General features: G+C 46.3%; 2 protein-coding genes across 4 annotated transcripts in view; one reads left to right on the forward strand and one right to left on the reverse strand.

The window, feature by feature from the left end:
- The window catches only part of Polr3a (RNA polymerase III subunit A), a 37,664-nt gene extending 26,858 nt beyond the window's left edge, over positions 1-10,806 (reverse strand). Inside the window, exons 1-9 of the mRNA XM_050129394.1 lie at positions 10,628-10,806; positions 8,683-8,818; positions 8,324-8,461; positions 6,105-6,276; positions 5,728-5,882; positions 3,323-3,562; positions 3,047-3,209; positions 2,795-2,931; positions 366-469 (exon numbers count right to left, since the gene is read on the reverse strand). Coding sequence (XP_049985351.1) covers positions 366-469; positions 2,795-2,931; positions 3,047-3,209; positions 3,323-3,562; positions 5,728-5,882; positions 6,105-6,276; positions 8,324-8,461; positions 8,683-8,818; positions 10,628-10,671 — 1,289 coding nt within the window. The 5' untranslated portion in view covers positions 10,672-10,806. The remainder of the gene's footprint in view (positions 1-365; positions 470-2,794; positions 2,932-3,046; positions 3,210-3,322; positions 3,563-5,727; positions 5,883-6,104; positions 6,277-8,323; positions 8,462-8,682; positions 8,819-10,627) is intronic.
- Positions 10,807-13,701: 2,895 nt separating this feature from the next.
- Rps24 (ribosomal protein S24) lies at positions 13,702-18,907 on the forward strand. 3 transcript variants are annotated; one of them, XM_050129397.1, is made up of 6 exons: positions 13,702-13,801; positions 14,533-14,598; positions 14,692-14,901; positions 16,478-16,588; positions 18,482-18,501; positions 18,822-18,907. In XM_050129397.1, the coding sequence occupies exons 1-5, from the start codon at positions 13,799-13,801 to the stop codon at positions 18,482-18,484; spliced, it is 393 nt and encodes a 130-aa protein (XP_049985354.1). In that variant the 5' UTR covers positions 13,702-13,798; the 3' UTR covers positions 18,485-18,501; positions 18,822-18,907. The 3 variants fall into 3 exon arrangements, with proteins under 3 accessions (XP_049985354.1, XP_049985352.1, XP_049985353.1); XM_050129395.1 differs by lacking the exon at positions 18,482-18,501; XM_050129396.1 differs by lacking the exons at positions 18,482-18,501; positions 18,822-18,907 and adding an exon at positions 17,156-17,176.
- The last annotated feature ends 6,782 nt before the right edge of the window (positions 18,908-25,689 follow it).

Here is a 25,689-nt window from a genome sequence, read left to right on the forward strand (position 1 = left end):
TTTTTCTACAGGATCCTTAAAACCCTCATGGCATAAACCCCTGCTGACCACCTCACCTGGCTGTGCAAGCCAAACTTGGCGAAATGAGCACCAATGAGAGATCCTCAAGAGCCCAGTGACATAGAAAACAACACATTTGTATCTCAAGGGATTCTGTGTATGTAGGTCTAAAAACGTCACTTGTAAAAGAACAATACTTCATGCATATTCAGTGATCAAACAGACAACAACAGACACAGGACTATTCAATTTAAACATCTACGGTCCACACACCAAAATGCCAGCCACTATCTGCAATGCATTCCACGGTTCTGGTGAACAGCACCATCAGGCAGGTTAACCCCTCACAACTGGGAAAGCGTTACCTTTTCATCTGCATGTGTCTCTGCTGGATGAAATTGGCTCCAGGGTGAACATCAGGGCCGTTTCGAACCAGTTTCCTCAAAAAATTGATGTTTGCTTTGTTTACCTACAGGACCGCGATAAAAAACACAGTAAGACAATCTTTCCTTCCTATAAGCTAGTTAGCAGTGCTCAAAACAACAACTGTTCACTGTATGGGTTCTAAGAGAAAGCGAGCCACCACGAGGCAGCTGTGGCCCACAGTATTGACACATGGCAGACAGCTCTAGATCTTGGTCTCTAGTCTCTGCATGTCCACTGGACTGTATGATGCTGTACTAGAATGGAATCTGCCAACTTTCACCAGGCTCTAAGGGCTTAAAGATACGGCAGCAGAACCATGGGCTGTGGCCTGCGCTAGCCATGCTCTGTAACTTCTTGGTCAATGGTTTCAAGGGGAAGAATTAGATCATTCTTCATTCAAATGAGAACATTTGAACAAGTTTATGACAAGTACTGATGATCTAGACTGTCTATTGATCTAGACTGTCTATTAACCTCATGTACGCAGCTAATCAGGAGGCTTTATTACCAGGCCCTACGGTGGTCTAGGTCTCCACACAGAGCTCAGAGTGGGGGCCGCTGTAACCAAATCTTATACTCAAAGAGTATGAGCTGAACGCAGACTGCTGCAAGCTTTCTAGATGAGATGGAACAGCATTCAAAAGATCGGTAGTTTTACAGTTTAAAAACTAACAACCTATCCCAAGAATACTAAGCAGGAAGGACTGAATACTTTTATTATTTTGACAATTTTGTGACTAGAAGTTTTTGGATGGCTAGACCACAAAATCTACAAACAAACAAGCACAGTTTTTTTTTTTTTTTTAAATAGCACTACTTAGAAATTTTTTTTCAGTGAAATACTTTAGAATGTGAGGCTTAAAGAAACAAAGGTGTTGACAGTGTTGTCGGTGGGCGAAAAAGCCGTAGCATAGAGGTGGGGTGGATGTATCCATAAACACAAAGCATGATACAGGGGTTACTCATGTAAGAATGCTCACATTACCAAAGCGCACAAACAAGAATGGCCAGATGACACTGAGCTGGGAATGGACTGAGTGTGTCTGGTGTTTAGGGAAAGCCTGAGATGGATGGGCATGCCCTTCTGTTTTAAAACACATCAGAATGGGCTTAGGATGGTTTTCCAGCTATGAGGCTTCAGCTTCGTCTCTAGCACTGGGGAAAAAAAAAAGATTCTTCTATAGATATAAAAACACTTTGTTTTTTCATTTGCAGCTCTCTCTAACTGACAGAGCGAGACAGCTCAATGGTTTATTAAAAGCACTTGCCAGCAGGTTTGAGGATCTACGCTCAATCACTTGCACTCACTGTGGAAAGAACTGACTCCTGAAATTTGTTCTCTGACCTCCACATGCACATCCCAAGACATGTGCACTCACACTTATGCACGTGTACACACACAACACTAAAACAAAAACAGAACACAAAGAAACTTAAGTACTTTATCCATCGCCCCTTTAAAAATTTAAAAAGCTGAGACTGGTGGTGGTGGTGCACACCTTTAATTCCAGCACTCAGGAGACAGAGACAGGTGGATCCGTGAGTTCAAGACCAGCCTGGTCTACAAGCGAGTGCCAGGACAGGCTTCAAAGCTACAGAGAAGTCCAGTCTCAAAAAAGAAAGAAAAGCTGATCCAGGCAAGGTGGCACACACCTTGAATCCCAACACTTGGGAGGCAGTGGCAGGCAGAGCTCTCTTAGTTTAAGGCCAGCCTGGTCTACAGAGTGGATTCCAGGTCAGCCATTGATACATAGTGAGACCCTGTCTCAAAAACCCAAACCAATCCAAACCAAACTCAAAAACACTTAAAAATAAAAACCTATTATTAAATATAGCTGTTTTACAAGAATTGTCTCCTGAAAGTCAGTGAGATTCCATTCTTGGTCCACTGAGCAGGGTGGAGGTCAGTGGCCAAGTGCTGACAAGCCTGGCACACATGGTCCCTGGCTGGATCTCTACCTCTGCAACAAACAAACAGCAACAACAAAAGACCCAAAGGAGAACCCAACTACCACCAACTACAGTTATGACTGTACCAGTGTAGCTGTTACAGACGTTGTGCATGTTTAACAAAGCGGAACGAGCTGGAGAGATGACTCAGCAGTTCAGAGCACTGGCTGCTCTTCCAGAGGTTCTGAGTTCAATTCCCAGCAACCACATGGTGGCTCACAACCATCTGTAATGAATTCCGACATCCCCTTCTGGCATGCAGATGTATATGCAGACAGAACACTCATTTTTAAAAACTCATCAACAAAGTGGAACTAGCTATTTTCACAAAGCTGTGTGGGTTTTTGGAGCTCTGCATGAAATATCAGTGGAAACACTGGATTCAAAACAAAGACCTGGACAGCGGAACGGAATTTACCTTCTCAGGAAACGTTAGAATTTTGGCCACGTGAACTGGCACAGCTACTTCATCAATCCGGAGGTTGGGGTCAGGGGAGATGACTGTTCGGCCAGAAAAATCCACCCTCTTCCCTGAGAGATTACCTCTAAATCGACCTAAATAAATCAAAACCACCATGAGTCCCATGATACACCCCGTGCTGTTTGGGGGGATCTGAACAGACGTCTACTCCCTCAACAGGTAACAATGGTGACCTTGTTGGGGACCTACCCTGCTTCCCCTTCAGGCGCTGCACAAAGCCTCGAGTCCACTTCTTGGGTGCCATGTTGAGAGGGATGCCAGAGAGCTCACTGTTGATGTAGAGGGCACACTGCAGCTGCAGGAAATCCCAATCCTCCATGATCATCTGTGTCTTGGCTCCTGAGATCCGGTGCTGAGTACAGAAAGATTAGGAACAAACCTGCTTTCTGAGCTTTCTTGCATTTAGTGACCAAACATCTCGGATTCACTGAGTGCGGAAGGCACAAGTCAACAGGAAACACTGACCTTTTTAATAACGTCGTTTAGGAAAATGATCTCTGTCAGTTTCATTGTGAGGTCATCTTCATTGGTTCCAGACTTCAAATCACTTACGACAGAGGGTCTGATACACAAGGGAGGCACCAGAAGTCGGGTGAGAATCAAATCAGAGGGTTTTCCAGCTTCTGGGTTCATCAGAAGCAAAGGGACATCTTCAGCTGGGATGCGCTTAAACAAATTCAGAACTACTAAGGGATTCAAGTTCTCCTATGGAAGCAGGAAGGAAGGATGAGAGAGAGAGAGGGTTAGTTTCCTACAGGTTGGTAAAGTTATCCTTCCCTTTCCTTGAAAGCATGATCCCATGTAGCCTTAAACTTGCTATGTGGTAGAGACCTGCCTAGGGCTAACTGGCCAGTGAGCCCTGGGGTTCCTCCTGTCTCTGTTTCCTGAGCTGGGATTATAAGCAAATACCACCACACTGGCTCTCCTACCCCATGTGGGTTCTGGACATTCAACTGTAATTCTTTTGCAAGCACCTAACTACTGACTGTTTTCTTTTTATTATAATCAGTTTTTTCCCTAATAAGCTTATATTATCTTTGAATTAAGTTCACTAAGTGTTATGTTGTGAAGCGGGGAGGGCTCACAATACTCCACCCTAGCTAAGGAGTCGTTGCTAGTTTATGGCTTTTAGGGAAGGGAGAGTCAGTTTTCTTTAAGTGTTGCTCCTGGTGGGTTAACAGATGACCCCATATTCTTGATAATATGGATAGCATAAATTTGACTTGATGGGTCATTTAAAAGAGAGAGAGAGGCCAGGTGGTGGTGACACATGCCTTTAATCCCAGTACTCGGGAGGCAGAGACAGGTGGATCTCTGGGAGTCTGAGGCCAGTCTGGTCTACAAAGTTCCATGACAGATTCCAAAGCTACAGAAAGAAACCCTGTCTTGAAAAACCAAAATAATAATAATGATAATAAAATAAAAAATAAAATAAAATAAAATAGAGAAAGAACATGAAGTTGTGGCAGGATAGGCAGTGGATCTAAGGGAGCTCGGGGGAAGAGCAGGGAGTAAATATGATGAAAATATATTGTATGCATATGTGAAATTCTTAGAGAATTAACAAATATATTTAACATGTTAAGCTATGAATCAATAACTTATTAAGAACTCTGCAAATTATCAGATATCCAAAAATCCTAAGGTTGGAGTCAAGTATGGTATCACATGCCTTTAATCCCCGTTTTCAAGAGGCAAAGGCAGGCCAGCCTGGTCTATATAGTAAGCTCCAGGATAGCCAGGACTACATAGAGCAATGGTTCTCAACCTTCTCAATGCTTCAACCATTTAATATAGCTCATTTTGTGACGACTCCAACCATGTAACTGTTTCTGATGCTACTTCATAACTGTAATTACGCTATTGCTATGAACTGTCAAGGAAATATCTGTGTTTTCCGATGTCTAGGGTGACCCTTGTAAGGCTTGCTCGAACCTTGGGGGTAAGCCCCACAACTTGAGAACCACTGACATAGAAAAACCCTGTTTCAAAAACAAACAAACAAACCAAAAATGGTCATTATGTGTCTTATTAAATTATGAAATTTTCTGGAAATTTTATTAACTGAATCTTACATTTCAATAATGAAATGTTATACTTAAGTTAACATCAACACACATTTTCTCTAGGGATCTCGGAGAGAAACAAAGTTAGAAAGAAAAATCTGTCCAGGTGGTGGTGGTGCACGCCTTTAATCCCAGCACTGGGGAAGGCAGAGACAGCCTGTGAGTTCGAGGCCAGCCTGCTCTACCGAGAGAGTTCCAGGACAGCTAGGGCTGTTCACAGAGAAAGCCTGTCTTGAAATACCAAAAAAAAAAAAAAAAAAAAAAAAAAAAAGAAAGAAAAAAGAAACCCCAAAAAACTACTATCTATAATGTGAGTTTGAGTGCTCACTAGTCTTCTGGGGACAGACCATAACTTCCGTCCAATTCTACAGTGCTGCCCACAAAGGACCAGGCTGGCACAGACTGAGCTGGACTAACCAGCTCCACCCATGACCTGGGTATGGCAGCACAAGCCTGTAACCCCAGCACTTAGGAGACTGAGGAGTAATGGGAATGGAAGATCCTGTATTACACACTGAGACCCTATTTACCACCCCATGCCCACGAGGAAAGGGAACCACTGAAGGGAAGAACCAACACATGGAGCTCAAAGCCAATCCAATCAACTCAGCGCCAGACACACACCTCTCAGGTCCATGAAGCACTATGGGAGCTGAACTGACAACATAACCCTCGTGTCTTCTTGAATGTGGGAATACTGGGGATGGAGTGTGGAGGAGGGAAAGAAAAACTGGGTGCAAGGGTACGTGTCGGCACATGGGTGTCCCTGTATGTTTGCGGGCTGCAGGCAAAGGGAAAGCTCACCTGAGCCCTTTCCAGCAGTGGTTCAACCTCTTTGTTGTGCTCAATGGCTGTCTCAAAGGACTGCAGGAAATCTGACACAATGGGATCCACAACCTTTTTGTTGGTCTTGTATTTTTCATGAATTATCTTCAGCAAACCACATTTCTTTACAGTACCTATAAGAGTGAGTTCATTTAGCAAGGATGAAAAAGTCAGGTTCTTTGCTCTGCTGGCTAAAGGTTATAGTCTAATGAAACTGACACAGCAATCAAAACAGAGAGGGGCATTTCCCAGTAGCACACCAGGGCCTAGTTCACAGGGAATAGGCGGATTTTAAAACATCATGCAGAACCAATCTATGAAACAAGAAGTGAGCAGAGCCTCTGGACACCCCTCACCATTAAAGGCGCCACAGTAGGAACAAGTGCTTTTCTTCCGACACTTATCTGAGACCTTCTTCTTCAGGCCCCGCTTCTGCAGGTAGGTCAGGCCAGGCCTCTTCAGGAAATCTAGAAACTGCTGCTTCTCTTCCTGGGACAGCATAATGTGACAGCAGGTTTTGCAGATCATCTTTTAAAGGTTAAGCAGAGTGGAAACAAAGGTAAGAGACTAGAAAATTCCTCCCCTTTAAAAATGCATCCTCTGGCTGGGCAATGGTGGCACAGGGTTTTAATTCCTACAGGAGGCAGAAGTAGGTGGATCTCTATGAGAACGAGGCGAGGCTGGTCCACAGAGTAAGTTCCAGGACAGTCAGGGCTTCAGAGAGAAATCCTAGAACCCTACCTCAAAAAACAAACAAACAAACAAACAAACCAAAACAAACAAACAAACAAAAAACCAGCTGGGTGGAGGTGGCACTCACCTTTAATCCCAGCACTGGGGAAGGCAGAGGCAGGCATATCTCTGTGAGTTCGAGGCCAGCCTGGTCTACAAGAGCTAGTTCCAGGACAGGCTCCAAAGCTACAGAGAAACCTTGTCTCAAAAACAAACAAACAAACAAGCCACTCCGGAGCTACCAAAATGGGAAAGGTGCTTTGTGCCAAGTCTGAGTCCAATCCCTGGGAACGACAAATTAGGAGAAAACTGACCCCCACTGAGTGCCCCCATACAGAAGTATACACAAATTAAGTGAATGTAATAATACTGCTAAATGTCACCTCTTTGTTGTGCACATGGAGTGAATTATCATGAACCAAGACCGCACATAGAGGTAGCCTGTGTTCTCAGGATATTGGTGGTACTCAAGGCCAGATGGCAAAATTTTGTTGCCAGCTTTTTCTTAGTGCTTTCTGCATTACTTGAACTATTATTATTTTTGGGCAGTGCTGGGGAATTGAACCTAGGGTCTTATGCATGCTAGGCAAATGCTTATCAATGAACATCTATGCACGGCTTGGTTTTTGGGACAGGGTCTTGTCATTTAGTTTAGGCTGACCTTGAACTCACCTCAAGTCTCAGGCTAGCTTCAAATTTTCAATCTTTCTGACTCTGCCTCTCTAGTCCTGTGATTACAGGCAGACATCACCACTCCTACAGCTTTTAACAACGGGAATCTGGATTTTTGAGCCCTTAAGACAAGGTCTCATTAGACAGCCCGAGCTGGCCTTGGACCTGGGACTCCCCTTGAGTGCTAAGATGACAGTGTGTGTTAAACCTAGCTTAACATTACTCGCAATGAATAAACTACCGCTTTCATTTGTATCTTTTCTTTTAACAAGTATTTATTCTAGTGTAAGAGTGTGTCTATCTGCATGCAATCTATAGCTTATGTGTAGAGGTCAGAGGGCAGAAGGACTCAATTCTCTCCTAAACATCAGACCTGGCCACTGAACTCAGGTGGTCAAACTTGGCATCAAGTGCCTTTACCCACTAAGCTATCTCCTCTGCCAGCTATTACTTTCTCAAGGGAAATAAAACATTACAGAATCTGGCCAGGCGGTGGTGGCGCACGCCTTTAATCCCAGCACTGGGGAGGCAGAGGCAGGCGGATCTCTGTGAGTTCTAAACCAGCCTGGTTCCAGGACAGGCTCCAAAACCACAGAGAAACCCTGTCTCGAAAAAAACAAAAAACAAACAAACAAAATTACAGAATCTGTAAGGAATTTAACATAATACAAGATTATGATTGTGGTAGTTTGAATGTACTTGGCCACAATAATTTTATAGGGGTGGCACTATTAGGAGGTGTGGCTTTGTTGGAGGAAGTGTGTCACTGTGGGGGCGCGCCTTGAGGTTTCCAATGCTCAGGATACCACCCAGTCAACTTTCTGCTGCATGCAAGCCAAGAAGTAGCCAGCATCATGTCAGCCTGCAGGTTACCATGCTCCCCGTCATGATGTAACAGACTGAACCTCTGAAACTGTAAGCGAGTCACGATGAAAAGTTTTCTTTATAAGAGTTCCTGTGGTCATTGTCTTTTCACAGCAAGAGAAACCCTAACTAAGACAATAATACTATGTATTTAGTATAAAAACATCCTGCAGCTACACAGAGAAACAGAAACCATGTCTCAGAGAAACAAACAAACAAAAGACTTCCCCTGAATACAGGCCTCCTCACTCAAAGTTCCTGGATTTACTTCAATGCCTCTGACCAAGCACTGCTCAATCTCCCTTACCTGTAAGATGCCAATGACGGCTCTGAAGTACCCCACGTGAAAGCAAGGCAACTCGAGATCAATGTACCCATAGTGGCCTAGACAGTCTGCCAAGTTTTTCCCACAGGTTTCACAGGGGCGGTCCTTTTCACTTGTACCCTTTGGAGGAAAGTACACACAACCATTAGTGGAGAGCACAAAAACCCAATCCTCAGACCTCACAAACAGCTGAAAAGCTACAGTGTGTCTATACCAGTCACACAAAAGCTGGAGTTCCTAATTCAAAGATGGGAGGGGAGGGAGACCCTGACTGCTTCCTCTATGGGAAGTCACTTCATTAAGTGGGTCAATTGTCAGATCCTGGAGGGACAGGGCCTTACCATCCTATGGTCCAGCACTCCATACAACAAGGGGGCATGGTTGTTGTCTTGGCTGTACAGGTTCTTACTGACAACCTGGATATGTGCCTGCTGGCGCATCTCCTCAGGGGACTTTATTCCAAAACAAATATGGCTTCTGCAATGGAAACAGACAGGGAAAAGTCTACCAAAGCCCATGGGTCCGGGCCCACGCATGGCCCACCAAAGCTTCTGCCCTCCCGACTCTCTGTACAAACTGGTTCTACCAGACCCCAAAAGATTTTCACTTTTCAAAGCCTTCCTTCAAAACAACCCTTTACCCTATGGTAAAGGCTTTCTCCCTTGTTATTTTCTTAAAAAAAAAAAAAAAAAAAAAAAACCAACAAGCAAACAAACAAGCAAAACCACAGTAAAAGAGGCCAAGAAGATTCCCTAGAGAAACTGTGCCACTCTGCTTAAAGGACTGAGCATTCTCATCACTTAGTGTCTGTTTATGAGTACTGAGGGTTACAGCCAATGTCCCAGGGCATGAGGGCTGTCCAAAATGACACGGGATGGTACATTCTGGGCCTCTGCAAAACTGACCTTTTAGCTAAACTCCGAGGAGGACAGGAGCCCACAATAAGGAATTAGGAGGATGAACACTTGAAACAGAAGGCAGAGCCCTGGGCCCACAGACACTGGGCATCATCAAGCAACCACATGGAAATAGCACAACACGGCACAGTCAGCTAAGGGTACAAGGAGTCTATTAAGGCCTGCAGGAGGGCCAAGGCTTGGAAGCAGGAGAGAATTAAGTGTCAGTGTAATAGAGAGCTATTGGAAGATCCAAGCGACATACACCTAGTTTTGTTTTGAAATGAAGGAAGGGTCTTGCTATGTGGCTCCAGGTAGCCTTAACCATATGGTCCTCTTGCCTTGGCCTGAGTGCTGGGATTATAAGCTTGTGGTAACACACTTGACCTCATCTGCTGGTAACAGCATCCTTGGGCTGCTGGGAGAGAACGTATTTTCTGTATATAGGGCGGGTGTGAAATCTGGCAGGGGTGGATACTGAGAACAGCTGGGAGGTCACCCAGGTAAGACAATCTAGCGAAGGGCAATCACACACATAATGATGGTCAATCTCATTTCTCTCTTACTCTTTCCCTTTTCCATTTCATACCCTAAGGCTCTTTGAAATTGCTTCTCTCCCATGTTCCCACATCCATCCTTAACCCCGCATCCCCAGTTCAGTCGTCATCATTCCCAGTCCGGATCCCTGCCGTGGCCTCCCAGAACGAGGAATCTTACTCTAACTCTGCCCTGGTCAAACACTGGCAAAAGTCTGACACTCTTTGCAAGACTACCATAGTGTTAAGTCCCCTGTTCCACGGCTACCAGGCCACCCTGTCCTCCCAACATGCGATTTGGAAAAGGTCTGGTCTTACCACAGGGTAAGCCCGGACTTATTCATTATGTGTGCGCCCGTTATCCCCTCTGCTTGTCGTTGCAATAGCCACAACCATAGCTGGTTTGTCTACTCTCCATTAGACCAAGCAGCAAATACTGCATTTACCGGTAATCTTTAGTGTACATCAATGACCTCAGTACTAAGGTTCGCCGGAGGGGAAAAAAAAATGGACCCGCCTTTAAAAAAACATAAAAACTCATAAAGAGGGTCTACGGCTTAAAAATTAAGCTTTGAAGCAGAGGGCATAGAATAGCAGCTTGGATTCTGATCATGTCACCTAATTGCCTGTGAAGCCACTTTCTAGCTGGCAAACTCGGGTCAGCATGCACTGTCTCCTCGCGCCCAGGACGCCCGTTCCGACACTGCTCGGTCCACACCACTTCCCCTGCTACGGAACCCCCTAGGGTCTGAAACCCCATCCTGGAACTTCTTTCTCTCTTAAGAATTGTCCCTCACCGGGAACCCTCTGGGACGCGGGACCCCAATCTTCGTCCCTTCCCGGCCCCGGCTTACATTTTCTTAGCCACATCGGTCTCGCGGAACTGCTCCTTCACCATGGTGCCGGCTGCCCGGGCGCCCTTCGCGGGGCTCCGACTACAGACACCGCTGTCGCTGAACCTTCCTGGGGTACTTCTGGCTTCAGAGCTAATAGAACTGCAGCATTTCTTCGGCCACCGTAGAGCGCCGCACGTGCCGCTTCCTCTTCCGCTGCCGGAGTCTATCAAGAGAGACTTCTCCCACGCTGTTTTGCGACCTCCATCTACACCGCCACCTAGCGACACTGCATTAAAATGCACCAAGGCCGCGTAGAGCAAAGAAAATCCCTTTTCCCATAGGTTTCTCAAAACGATAGAGGAGTGAGAAGTACCATATTTATTTCAAAGCCAAAAATAAAAACAGCCGGGCGGTGGTGGCGCACGCCTTTAATCCCAGCACTCGGGAGGCAGAGACAGGTGGATCTATGTGAGTTCGAGACCAGCCTGGTCTACAAGAGTTAGTTCCAGGATAAGCTCCAAAGCTACAGAGAAACCCTGTCTCGGAAAAAAAAAAAAATTGTGGGGCTGGAGAGATGGCTCAGTGGTTAAGAGCACTGACTGCTCTTCCAGAGGACCAGGGTTCAATTCCCAGCACCCACATGGCAGCTCACAACTGTCTGAAGATCCAGTTGTAGGGGATCTGACACCTTCATACCAATGCACATAAAAAATTAAATAAACTTAAAAAAAACTTTAAAAAAATTGTGAAGAAGGAGCATCTAATTGTTTGAAACATTGAAAGTCAAAGTCGACCTGCCAAAGGAACAAAAGATCACCATGGTGGGCAATCAAAAGAAGAAATAATAGCTGAAGACAAAGCTACACACACAAGCCTCCAGTCTGTAACGTTATTTGAGGGGAAGATGTAATTTATACAAGTGCAAACTAGGACGTGTGTGTGTGTGTGTGTGTGTGTGTGTGTGTGTGTGTGTGTTTACGTGTATTTTGTTTCCTGAGGAAGGATCTCACTCTATAGTCCCTGCTGGTCTTGAACTTGCCATCCTTCTGCCTCCATATTCTCAGTGATTAGATAACATATCTAGTGTAAATATGTGTGTATATATATATGTGTCATATATGCATATACATGATTCATTTTAATTATGTGTTTTATAAACAGGTGCAGCAAGAACCCGCTGAATCCCACCCCTCTTTATGGAAAGAACTGCCTGGTTGCCTCTAAGGATAGTAGAAGACAATTGAAAAAGCTTGTTCGGTTTTATAACTTATATTATTGGGGTGGGGCAGCTCAGGAAACCCATTGTTTAGCCAGTGAACTCTGAGGCAGAGGAGACTCTGACAGACTCCTTCAGGGCCTTTAGCCATCTGTTAACGCTTCTGAGAAATGCTTTAAGTTTCTGTTTCCTGGCAAATCCAAGCTCAGGTGGAACCCAGACCATCACCCTAAAATCTTGCCCTCCACACTGCCATTTTGGGGCCTGCTTTGGGGACCTACCATGCTTGTGTCTATGCACATATGTGCAGGCAGATGCACACTCGCCGCTGGGGCTCTCTGCTCTTCCCCTTGGAATAGTGCACGATCACTTTCATTTTCACGTACTGCTCCACTTTTTTGTTGTCGTTGTCTTGTTTTTGTTTTGTTGTTTTGTTTTGAGACAGGGTTTCTCTGTGCAGATTTGGAGCCTGTCCGGGAACTTGCTCTATAGACCGGGTTGGCCTCGAATTCCCAGAGATCCACCTGCTTCAGCCTCCCAAGTGGTGGGATTAAAGGCGTGCACCAGCGCCAGCCACACTGCTCCACTTTATGCAAAGCGGAACTTCTGAATCAGGAAACATTAAAGGTTAATTTTGTATAAGAACACAGATTTGGGGAAAAAGAGCAAATATCTTTGAGATAGGTTCTTTATGTATACCCCTACTTGCTCAGGGTGGACTCAAGTTCTGATTTTGTTCAACTTTGCAGACACACGAGATCATAGGTTTCTGCCACCATACCTGGCTCAAATAGATGACGTCACTTTTCCCTTCTTAGCGCTAGCGACCGAATCAGAGCCTTTGCAGACTGGACAATGTTCGGTCGCTGAGCAGAACTACATCCTCCCTTCTTTTAAAACTTTCGTGGGAGCCAGGATCCCGCCAGGCTGCTCTGCAAATCGCTATGCAGCCCCCGGGCAGGTTTTAAACTTTTGATCCTCTTGCCTGACCGTGTCTGGCTCAGCAAGTTTTAGAGATGCTCAGTAAATCTCAAAACCAAATTATACCAACTCAATCCCCTCCCAGTGCAATATATTGGTACATGTGGTGGCACACTTGGGAGGTGAAGGCAGGAGGGTCAGGAATTCAGGATAATTCTTGGCAATACAACGGATTTTTTTCTCGATGAGCTTCACCCGAAAGATGCCGCTTCAAAGAATCCAAAACGTCACACACGAAAAAAAAAAAAGTAACAACGTGAAGTGCCGCAAACATGAAATGAAAGATTGAGTTAAGGTTTCTACTGTTTCCCTCTGTGTAAAACGGTCATGCTGCCTGAAAGGCCTTCTTTAAATGGCTTCAAGATTAACTCATTTGGAGGCAATTTTTATTTTATTTTTGAGTCAGGGTTGATGTGGGATGAGCCCTAACTGACCTAAAACTACCTAAGTAGACCGTGCTGGGCTTGAACTCAGAGATCAGACTGCTTCTGCTTCTGACGCCCAACTTGATTGAAGCAATGTAAACAAAGTGAACTGTGCCGGGTGTGGTGGTGGCACGCCTTTAATCCCAGCATTTAGGAGGCAAAAGCAAGGGTGGGTATCTCTGTGAGTTCGAGGCCAGCGTGGTCTACAGAACGAGTTCCAGGACTGGCTCCATAGCTACTGAGAAACCCTGTCTCGAAAAACCAAAAAGACAAACAAACAAACAAACAACAACAACAACAAAAAAACAAATCAGGAAGAAGACGTTTAATTGCAAAAGAACACGCCATTGCGCAAAGCACAAATCGGGCTGTCTAGACCTGGGGGCGTGCCTAGAGGCCAGAGGGGCGTGTCTTTAGGCACTTTCAATCAGGCATTGGTGTGGCCTGCTCCTAGGCTTTGGCCACGCCTCCGCGCCAGGACCCGGGTCCTTCCGTGCGCGTTGATATGATTGGCCGACAGAGAGCGGGCCTCTTTTCCTGCTTCAGCAGCTCGGCGCGGCCGTCATCATGGTGAGTCTCCTCGGGTCGTCGGCTCCATCCGTGGCGTATCCGCGCCATCCCTGCCCCCGCGGGCCTGACACTGCAGCCGCAGCCGGCCGGGCCCCACCCGCTCCGCTCGGGCCATGTCGTACGGAGCCCGGTCGCCCGGGCCGCCGAGCCGGGGTCGTCTGACCGCTCTCCGGAACACGCCGGGCTGCCGGGTCTCGGGGCCGCCGAACTCGGGCCGGGCTGGCGGGCCGAGGTGAAGAAAGCGCCTCCCCTTCTGCTGGCGTTGCGGTTGCAGTAACGTGGGGTGCTCTGTAGGGAGTGAGTGGTATCTGATGCCCAGGGGCCAGGGATTCTTAAGAAGTCTACACAACTTAAGAGTTAAGAAAAACCAATAGTGCTGAGCTTGAGTTGAGAAGCTAAAACGATGGCTACAATTTAAAAGTTAACTGTCGACGCGCTGTGGTGGCCCACGCCTTTAATCCCAGCATTTGAGAGTCAGGCAGATCTCTGCGAGTTCGAGGCCAGCCTGCTCTACGAAGCGCGTTCCACAACGGCTAGGACTGTTAACAGAGAAACCCTGTCTCGAAAAATCAAGAGAAAGGAAAGGAAACTGATCACAGAAAATAAGAGGTTTGTGGTAATTTTACGGGGTGGTTGAGGTTGCCACTCTGACTTGGACACCTTAGTAGTTATTGAAGTAGCATGGTAAAGACAAGAAAGGGTTAGCATACTAACTTGTGTATTATCTGCAGAACGACACAGTAACGATCCGGACCAGGAAGTTCATGACCAACCGTCTGCTTCAAAGAAAACAGATGGTAAGGGTGGGCATGTCTAAGTTCGGCACGTGGGGTCTTAATTTTGAAGATGTAGTTAATTGTAACATACTAAACTTAGTCCTCTCTTTTTAGGTGATTGATGTCCTTCACCCTGGGAAGGCAACAGTACCAAAGACAGAGATTCGGGAGAAGTTAGCCAAAATGTACAAAACCACACCAGATGTCATCTTTGTATATGGATTCAGAACTCATTTTGGTGGTGGGAAAACAACTGGCTTTGGCATGATCTATGATTCTCTCGATTATGCAAAGAAGAATGAACCCAAACACAGACTTGCAAGAGTAGGTATCTTGTTCATTTTCCAATATCACTGTTGTGAATAGATAGAATGAGCAATAGCAAAGAGTTTGGGAACAGCGGTCGTGTACTAGGGGTCCTAAAAGGGCTAATGGAGGGTTCTTTGCTTAATAATAGTTTCCTGGTCATCTGTGGGATGAAGTCTAACTGTAAACCTTTTGACTTTAAAAGACCTCTCAGTATGGTATTAGGATACTCTGCCAAGCTTTCCTCCTACCCCTTGGCCCATCTCCATGTAGTTGACCTGTCCTGAACTGGAACTCAATATCAGTTGTCCCCCAGCCTCCTAAATGGTGGGGTTGCTAGGAAGAAGTTGGTGATTATTTAATAGGCAAGTTACAGTATATTACAATGCACCGGCAGTGGCTTTAAAATTTTAGGGCCCAATTCCGTCTAGTCCCAAACTGGCAACAAGCTTAATACTTCATTGATGATGAGAACCTTTATTTTTTTAAGTTTGCTCTCACTGTGTGGCCCAGGTTGGCCTAGAACCTGTGATCCTCTGCCTCCAGGGTGGTAAGATTACAGGCAGGGGTCACCAGACCTGACTTGTTTTCTTGTTGGGGCGGGGCCTCTAGCATAAAATGGACACAAATTTGCAGCGATCACTTTACCCCACTTTGAATGCTAGGATTTTAAGTGAGCTGCCATGCTCAGGGAGTTGTTCTTTTCTTCCTCTTGAATCTAGTTACTGCTTGTGGTGAATCCTCTAGTAGAACAGTTTTGTCATTTTTTTTTGTTGAGATGGTGCTGCCATGGCTGACTTCAAGTCACAGATCAGCTGCCTCTGAATGCTGGGATTGGAGATGTGAGCCACTACACATGACTAGTTAGCCATTTTAAATTGATGCTCTGGGGCTGGAGAGATGGCTCAGGTTAAGAGCACTTGACTGCTTTTCCAGAGGACCTGAGTTCAATTCCCAGCAACCACATGGTGGCTTAAGCCATCTGTAATATCTGGTGCCATCTTCTGGTGTGCAAGCATACATGGAAGGAATGTTGTATACATAATAAATAAAGTGGTACTCTGGGAATCCAGTGCTGAAGTGCTTGGGAGCCTTGTGAAGAACTTGCCAGGAATAACCAAGAGCAGATTAATGGGTTAGGATCTCCATGGTTGGAAGGGTATAGAGACCTCTTAGTGTGATACCTGTCACTTCACTAGAGAAGTAGGAATTGAAAGGGAAATGTCATGGCAACTTAAAAAGGTATATTAGGTCCGGTGGTGGTGGTGATACAGTTAGGCGCTTGTAATCCCAGCAGAGGCAGGCAGGTGTGAATTCAAGGACAGCCAGGGCTAAACAAAAACCCTGTCTCAAAAATCCCCCCCCCCCCCCAGACAGGGTTTCACTGTGGCTTTGGAGCCTGTCCTGGAACTAGCTCTGTAGACCAGGCTGGTCTCGAACTCGCAGAGATCCGCCTGCCTCTGCCTCACGAGTGCTGGGATTAAAGGCGTGTGCCACCACCGCCGGCTTATTTGTAAAACTTTCAGAGTTTTCTCAGCATCTCCATTGTTGATGGATGAGTTAACAGATACATATACTCTTTTCTCTCTGGTAGCATGGCCTTTATGAGAAGAAAAAGACCTCCCGAAAACAGCGAAAGGAACGCAAGAATAGAATGAAGAAGGTCAGGGGGACTGCGAAGGCCAATGTTGGTGCTGGCAAAAAGGTATGACTCAAGGAAGGTTCAGAAATGTCTGTGATTGTCGAGCTTAATATTATCTATGAAGAGGCGTTTCTTTTCTAAATAATCTTTCTTGGTGTTTTTTTGTTCCCTCTTCGGATTGCAGAAGGTAACGTTTTGAGCAGCTGTGTAGCATAGTAGTATCCTAGAATAGATTGGCCCACATCTTCTGCTCATAGACTAGCACAATCCAACATAGGGCCACATTGACTCAGCTATCCTAGGGGGTGCTTTCAAGCCCTGGTTCAGGAATTTCTCTTGCTGATTGACCTAGACACTTAAGGAAGAACAGGTCATGTTCTTAGGATTTCATTTTGCTTTTTAGCACAAAGGTTTTTGAAGCAGCTGGATCAATGTGGCCCATGCTTTCCAAATGTCAAACTGCTTTCCTATCCAGTTAGCTGAGATCACAGTGCTTTGAGTAGAGTTTATGCCAGCTTTGCTAGCTAGCTGTGAGTAGCAGGGTGGAATTCAGGTGTTGGGTTGCTGAATAATCAAGTGTCTGTAAATTTTTTCCCCCTCCTCTACTGTCTTGGATTTCTTGTTCAACAGAAATGAATTATCTAGCAGGTACTGAGATTGAGCACGGTGTGGGGATGTGTCACCGTCACTGAGCTGGCTTTGATGCTTTGCATGTTGGCTTTTGGACAACAGTTTTTCATAGTGTGACCTATTAAAATACCAATGACCCGTTTTAAGTAGTATCTTATTACTGGAAGGACTTAACTCAAAGATGCATGTTACATGGGTGGGTAGTGACTCACTGAAGGGGGAGGTAGCTTCCCTGGTCTCCGAACTTGGAGTTTGAGACTGCTTTTTAGGAAATGGCTTCAGTGACCCTTCTCCAGGGTGCTGTAAGAGCACCTGCTCCCATCAATGTCTTAGCATATCTGTCCTTATTAGTCTCCTGTTCGTAATAGAAAACTTAGAGGTAGCATACTGAAGCTTTGGATATTTTTACCACGTGCATTTTAATCAGAGTGGTTCCTTGCTCTACTATATTTGTAGCGTGCAGTGGAATTACATTAGTAGCATTTTAGAAATGTGCCCACCGCCCCTCATGCCTGTCTTTCAAGCTGCCTGCCTGGGACTGTAGTCAGATGACTTCTATCAGCACTGTAGAACTGCATAGGTGTTGCAGATTATACCTGCTGATTGATAGAAGTTTTGATGATGCAATCAGATTTGTCCCTTGCCAGACCTGAAGGCCATTTAACACAGACAGATTCAGCCTCAGTCCCTTTGGGTGTCCTGGGGAGCTGACACTGGAGCTGGCCAAGACACATCCCTGTACTAGCACCACCTTGAAAAGCCAACTCAAAAATTAAAATAGTAATGGCCTCTGGACTGTGTTTTGATTATAGTGGAACTGGTGTTCCTTTGACATGCAGTGGAGCTTAAATCAAGGCACCGGTCACATTTGTATTTTTATTTATGTTTTTTGTTACTAATCTGTATACCTTATGGTATCCAAGATTGGTATACTTTAAAGGATTAAAATGGAACAGGTTTAAAAAGACTGGCCTTCCCATTGGAGTCTAGAAGAGTCCCAAGTCTGGGCTCTCTGCTTGACACCAGAGCCAAGGGGCCTAGCCTTAGGGGTGTCTCTTTCACCTAAATGCTAGTAATTGACAAGTTTGTTACCACTTATTAACATTAATGCAGTTGCGTGCCACCTTGCTAACATTGGAGTAATCAGGCAAGGTGCTGTCAGAATTGGGTGGTGTGTAAGGAATGTCCATGTACAATCACAGAACGGTCACCTGAGGTACCTGGTTGCATGTACTTTCAGTGCAGATATGTTGGTGTTTGGAAGGGGACTACTAATGAACTGTCTGTTTTCCTCCTTCCCATTCCCCCTTTCCTGCACTGATGCAGTGAGTGGAGATTGGATACAGGTATAATTCAAGCTCTTATGTAGATCATTAGACTCCTTATTACTGACATAGTTTGAGCAAGCGTGTGAACATTTATACATAGATTTATAAGTGTACAGTTTGTAACAGTACTAACAGTGACTGTCTAATTCAGAGTGACTTGTTTTTGTTTCATTTCTAACGTGAATATTTACTTTCTGAATGTTTGCATCATTTTCTTAGTTTCTGTTTTAGGTTGTTAATTCTTGTTTTGCATGAGTTTCTTTTTTTAAAGAGTTTGTCTTTGAACTTTAAAGATACTTTAAAGGTTGTTGCTGACTAGTTTTTTTTTCCGTTCACAGCCAAAGGAGTAGATCCGCGGTGACTTGATCTGCTGTGGTTTGCAGACAATTTCCCAGAGAACAAATAAACTAAAAGCTTATGTGTCTGGAGTCTGCCATTTATTGGGTATTAGAAGCATCAGGTGGCTGGGCTAGAGAGATGGCTCAGTTTAAGAGCATTGACTGCTCTTCCAGAGGTCCTGAGTTCAATTCCCAGCAACCACATGGTGTCTCACAGCCATCTATAATGATATCTGGTGCCCTCTACTGGTGTGCAGGCAGAACACGGCATACATAATAAATAAATTTTTTTTTTGAAAGAAAGTGGTATCAGGTGGCTGTAAAGTGTTTGAGTTTACTGCTCTGCAGGGAGCTCGTACAAGTCCTAGAGGATGGTGGTCGGTGTAGGTAACTGCACGGGCAAAGCATAGGACCAGTGTGTAAGCCCCGTTAGCATTCACCTTGGCTTAAGCCTAGACAACAGCTTAGTTTTTTTTGTGTGCGTGCCCCAGGATTTCTCTGTAGCTTTGGAGCCTGTCTTGGAACTAGCTCTTATAGACCAGGCTGGCCTCAACTCAAATTTGCCTGCACCACCACCATCCAGTGATGGTTTCCCTTGCCTTGCCTCTGCTTTCCTGCAGGCTTGGGTTAAAGGTCTGCGCCCCCACTCTCATGCCTCACCCCTGGCCTTACTTACAGCTTAATCTGCTGGTATGGCTCATTCCTGTGATTCATTGAATCTTACCATATGGAAGTCTGTAAAACAAGCTTAGATCTTTCTGTCTGGCTCTAAATGGAAATCGAGTTTAATTATTTACCTGGCTAGTGGCATTGAACCCAGCGAGTGTTCTGGCTTTAGCCTGTGGCTAGTCAAGCAGCAAACACCACTTTTCTTTGCCTGATACTAGGAGGGTTCAAACTCAAGGGCCCAGACTGGACTGATCAGGTGTCTGGGCAGTTTTGGTTGGAGTCTGCCTACATTACAGCTTACAGGTGGAACATTTGTTCTACTTTCAGGTGTGTAGTGGAGCCCATGACTTCACATATAGACTAGAGCTGGCTGAGTGCTTTTCTGGGAAAGCCCAGCATGGTTTTCCCCCTGAAAGTTAAATCAGTTGGTATGGGACCATGCAATGACCACTGAATGCATAGCTGGAGACCTCATGACTGTAGAGGTGGTTTGCTCTTGAAGAGGGCTTTGTTCCAAATTTTCAGCACCTTGTGGCTTACAATAGTAATTCTGGTTCAAGGGGTCTGATATTCTCTTCTGGCCTCCAGGTATATACAATGCAGGGAAAATATGAGACACCTTAAAATGATGGCTACTGAAGGACCTAAGCTGGACAGGAGAAATGGAGTCAGCATCCCAGAACATGGAGAAGCCTTCAATTTGGGGAGCAAATTTCCGACACTAAATTTTTCTCCTGCTGGGCTCAAATGGTCGGTAGAATATAGACTGGATTGAACTGGTTATCAGAGTGGTTACAGGGTTGAATAAAGTAGGGCGAGGTATAAGCTAAGGTTGGAATGGGAGGTTGGTGGGCGAGAGTGGAAGCAGAGGTAACCTGGGGTACTGGATCGAGCAGGTTGGTCCAGGCCTAGAGGGGAACTTGATGGTAGGGGTGTGAGTGGAACAGCTGAAGCCAGTGTTGCCAATCTTAGTGACTGCTGAAGGCTGCTGACCTTGCAAACAGCCTGTGCCCACTAGCTTTGGGTCAATGTCAAACTGAGGCCTTTGAAGGGTACCTGTTCTGCCCCTCTGAATCACAAGCTATTTTGAGGCTCAGAATGACAGGAGGCTGAAGGATTGAGCAGCTGTCAGGAAGTGAGGATTTGGGAAAACTAGGTTTTGTGCTATTGAACTTGGGAATGTTGGAGGCTATGGCACAGCCCTGACAATAGACAGACACTGCTTTCTGCAGGTTTGGAGCAAGCCTTTATAAGGATGTAAAATTGATCTTGCTGAGGAAATCAACAGTACAGCCCCCTCCAGCTTGGCACTAACTGGAAACTAATGAGCAGGATTCCAACTCTAGACCTTGTGCCTACTTGACGGTGGTATTCTGAGCTTGCCTCCACCTAGAAACTCCTGAGGGTGGTTCTGCAAGTGCAGTGTTTGCATTGTGTTGTGCTTTGTGTGATGCCTTTAGTTTGCCCCCGTACGCTTGTGTTGTAGCCTAAGCAATCAGGCAGCTTTTTGTTGTCTTTTACAGCTTCCTTTCTTTGTCAAGTCTTGTTTTTTCCCAAGACAGGGTTTCTCTGTATCTCTGGCCGTCCTGGAACTTACTCTGTAAGACCAGGCTGGCCTCAAACAGAGGTTTGTCTGCCTCTGCTTCCCAAGTGCTAAGTTTAAAGATGTGTGCCAGCATTGCCCAACTAGTGAATTTATTTTGAATTGCCCTAAAGAGAACATCTTCTACCATACTCTCATGGAGCTGAGGCAGGCAGGATTGTAAACTGTACATTATGTGGACAGTGGTGTGCAATTAATCTTAAGAGGAAGGTATCTCTTCCAGGTTGGAGAGGGTGTAGACAATAGATATTTGCTACCAAGTGGTGGTGAGGGTGGGGTTAGTATGCAGTTGTGTGACCCCATGACATCACTGTATGAAGTCATAAAGCTGCTTTCTTTTGGGCTTGCTGTTGCTCAGTGAGGTGCCATTTGCCTCAGCGATGCTGAACATAGGTAGCTAACCCCACTCCCCATTTAACAAGTTGCTATGTGCACCACTGGTCCCTGATCTGCACCTGCGGATGAAAGATAAGCCAATAGGAGAGTAAACTTAGAATCTTGTGGTCTGGCTCCTGGAGTGGCTAGCAGTGCTTGGTTGGGACATGATGGCAGTTCCCAGCCGAAATTGGTGTATGAGGCTGGATACCGGGGGAGGTAACATTTGGAAAAGTGACATGATCTAATGCAAATGCAGAAAGACAGTCTCATTTGAGGCCATAAAAGAGGAAACTAAGGTGCACCAGGGAGTGGCCATTCTGCACTAGGGCAGGAGATAGGATGGGATGGACATCCTGAATTGAGGTGGAATGCCGCTGTGACTGGTGGCTTCAGATAGAGTTGCTCTTTACCCCTGCCTTTCTCAAGCGGGAAATTCCATTCCAAACAGAACTCAGGTTTGCTAAACAGACGAAATGACTCTGGGTTATCAGTGATTCCAGGGCGAGTTTTCCTGAGTCCCAGAGTCCCACACTGCCTTTTGGACTCACCCCCTACCCAGGCGGTGGTGGCACACACCTTTAATCCGAGCACTTGGGAGGCAGAGGCAGGCGGATCTTACTACTCCTATGTCTTCCAGTCTTCAGGCTGGGAGTGAGTTAGGGTACAAGACTTGCTCTAGTGGAAGGGACTTGCCGAGGTCATAAGGGAACAGTCCAAGAAGACCTCGTGTGCCAGGCTAAAGACTTTTCTCATCCAATATTTTGGTTGAGTAAAAGACAATGTGGAGAATTAGAGTTGAACAGTAGGTCAAGTGTCCTTGTCACATGCTGAGTTTTTCCATACAAAATACTTGAACCGTTTGACTGCTCATCAGGCAGGCATGCTGGAAAGATTTGTACAGCAGGATAGGGACGGTGAACTGGCAGCTGAGCAGTGTACTGGAGAAGGAAGCCAGGTTAGGAACCGGACCCGTTCTTGCTCCTCAGCCTCCACGCATCAAGTGCCATGAGGGAACAGAGGGCTTACGGCTCGGCCTTCCATGCCCCTCCCTCTGCATCAGGTCTAGATTTAGTAAGAGACCCTGTCTCAAAAAGTAAGGGGGAAATTAAGAGAGGAGGGGGTCTGAGGTGGAGGTCATGCACAGATAAGCACGTGGGTGCCCCCACACGTGAATATGCACGTGATACACACACAAACACGTTTATTGGGAGTATACTGGAGGCTAAGTCCAGGAGGGAGGCACTGTTCTCTCTGGTGAAGAGCTGAGCTTCTCAGGCTCAGGTTGCAATCTAATGAGCCTGGGGACCAGCTGAGGCGGGTCTTCCTTGTCCTCACACCAGCATGAACACCACCTGGGAGCTTGTTACAGTGGCAAATTTCAGGGCCCCACCCAGCCAAAGAAAGTGAGGGTGGGGCCAGCAACTTGGGTTTTAACTTGCCGGTGAGTCTGGTGCGGACTGAGGTTGAGGGTATTGGGGAATAGACGCTGTAGCGGGGACAGCGGTAGGGACCAGCAAAGAACCTTCCTAGATGGGATAAAGGTGGTCGCTCCGGCCGTCTTCCACGAGGGGGCACTGTGGGTACAGGTTTGGAATCGCCCGCTTTGTTGTTAAGGCCGCTGCTCTCTGGGAAGCCTGCTGCTAGATTAACAGAGGGGTCAGGCTTGCTTCTTCCGGGAAGGTCTGGCGGGCTGGTAATCTTGTTTACAGGATTCGGCCCTTGTAGGGAAGCTGAACCTGGAGGGCTTGCTGAGGGCTTGCTGCTGCTCTCGTGTGCACAGCGATGTCTACCCATCCGTGGGGCAAGGTCTCTGCCGATCCACTGCAAACTGCGTAACCCCTTTGTAGCTGCGCAGTCAGGCAGCTTAGTTTCTTTAGAGAGCAGAGCGCTAGAACCCCCAGCAGCCGATTAAGGCTCAGCAGTCAGCGTGCTGCAGTGTCTGGTTGAATGCGGCCAGAAGCTATTTTCAAGTCTTTGTGATCAGGGGCAATATTCCTTTGCCTCTGGGCCTCAGTTTCCCTGTTAGGTTGGGGAAGTAACTTTGATTGGTGGCTATCAGCAGCTCCTTCTGGGTCTAAAATCCTACTGAAGGGAAGAAGCCAGCACTGTTTTTCTCTGTCTCCTAGTGAAGCATCCTTAAAACCGGCCCCCCTCTCCTACAGTAGAAACTCTGGGGATGTAAATTCTCTTCTCTCAAAAATAAGGGTAAATGCACACATGTAAAGATATATACAAGTCCTGCCCCAGGGAGCTGAGGAAGAGCCTACTTGTGCTTTGAAAGACACCGGCTGCAGGGGGCTGCCGGAGCTATGACATGACATCTGTCTCCAGTGTCCATTTAAGTAGGCCTTTCCAGGGACTCGCGAGGCAGTAAGGTGGAACCAACCAAATTAGATTCCCCCCCCCCCCCCCCCCCCCCCCCCCCCCCCCCCCCCCCCCCCCCATGTCCTTAGACACCCAGGATCTGCCTCTATATGGATTTCTATTCTGAGTTGTTTGGAAGGAGGAAAGATTTACATCATGGTCTCTCAGCTGCTCTGTGTATTTCTTCAGGAAATTCATTGCCTCAGAGTGACTTCAGCGTTTCCCTCCCGAACACAGCGCTTGGTGTCTTACATTTACACTGGCTAGCCCCTCACCTAGTTGAGTGCTGAGCTGCACAGTAGGCCTCTGGCCTTGCCGGTTCTGGGTCTTTTTAGAAGTACACAACACTTCTGTATTTGAGGATCGCAGCCCTCTGCTGTTCCCACCATGTCTGGTGCCCACGCAGAGAGTTTGGTTAGGAATTGCCCATCCCATCTCCAAGACCATTGAGGCCCAAGCCTTCACCATACATGGTACATGTTAAGCAAGATGACTCTTCCTGTTTCCCCAGAGAAGCAAAGGGAAGCTTTGGGCCCATTCAGCACCTCCATATATTGCAGAGTCAGTGGCTTGTGAGGTCTCTGAATTTGTTAATAGGAAAGAGGGGCCTGGGCTTCAGACTGCTTCACTTAAAGTTCATGCCCCTGAAATGGTCATTTGAAGAAGTTCAGGTGTATTACACACACATAAACATCTACTGCCCCCCCCCACACTTACACCCCAACACACATGTGCCCGTGGAGCTGGGGATGGAACAACCTAAGGCCTTGGACACTCAGGGAGGGAGAATGCTTTACCTGAGCTGCATCCCAGTCTCGTCCTGACATCTTTGAGTTAAGAAGTTCTGTGGTACCCACGCTGTCTAGCTAATCGTTTTTTTGTGTCATCTTGCACAGTCTGCCACTAGAACATCAGCGACCCCTGGAGGCTGAGGTTTGACATGGCAACCCCAGTGCTCCCCTATGTCATCAATCCAGTGCACTGGGAGGAGCCTTGGCTGCGGGTAACTTTGAACCGGCAATCAGTATAAAGAACCTTGAGTAGACAGAACACGGTGCTCCTGGGCAAAGGCCTCTAGGGCTGGCGGGTGCAGCCGTTTCCTAGTGTTAACACTGGCTCAGACAGTTTCTTAGCTTTGCTGATTCACATGGGTGTTTGTTCTGTGGGATGTGCCAGTTGCACGTGGGCTAAGGGTGAGGCAAGGAAGTACTCAGCTTCTGGCTGACCAAGTCTGGAAGGGGCCACGCCGTCTCCACATAGGCCATTTCTAGACTAGGCCATCAGTAGAAAATGGATTGGGGACCGCTACTAGTCTCTACTGTGACAGGAGGGAGACAGTGGAGGTTTTGTGGGGTCCCTTTGACTGGAGGCCTCTGGAGCATGAGGATATTTATTAAAAAAAAAAACCACAAAACCATCTGTAATGAGGTCTGGTGCCCTCTTCTGGCCAGCAGGCATACACACAGAGTATTGTATACATAATAAATAAATATTATTTTTTAAAAAAGGCAGTGCTGGAGGTACCTCTGGGATTGGTTCAAGAAAATAATTCCAGAACATGAGCAAGCTCTATGCTCCAATTTCTCTATATCTTCTCTAACACTTGTTAGTATCTATAGTGTTGATTTAGCTCACCCCAGCAGTGAAGGGGTAAGCTAATTTTGGTTTTGTTTTTGAGATAGAATCTTATGATGTCACCGAGGCTGGCTTCCACCTGGATAGCTGAAGGTAACCTTGAACTTCACACCTTCCTGCCTTTACTTCCCAGGCTCTGAGATCACTACTACTATGCTTGGTTTTAGCTGGTGCTGGAGAGCAAACCCTGGGCTTCATGTATCCTAGCAAGTACGCTAC

Source organism: Alexandromys fortis, unplaced genomic scaffold (genome assembly GCF_014885135.2).
Source record: "Alexandromys fortis isolate MF-2015 unplaced genomic scaffold, M_Fortis_MF-2015_v1.1 scaffold_320, whole genome shotgun sequence".
NCBI lineage: Eukaryota > Metazoa > Chordata > Mammalia > Rodentia > Cricetidae > Alexandromys > Alexandromys fortis.

Coding starts and splice junctions, on each gene's coding strand:
- Rps24 (XM_050129395.1), top strand. Junction 14,599..14,691: donor TGCTTCAAAGAAAACAGATG/GTAAGGGTGGGC, acceptor CTCTCTTTTTAG/GTGATTGATGTCCTTCACCC. Junction 14,902..16,477: donor CCAAACACAGACTTGCAAGA/GTAGGTATCTTG, acceptor TCTCTCTGGTAG/CATGGCCTTTATGAGAAGAA.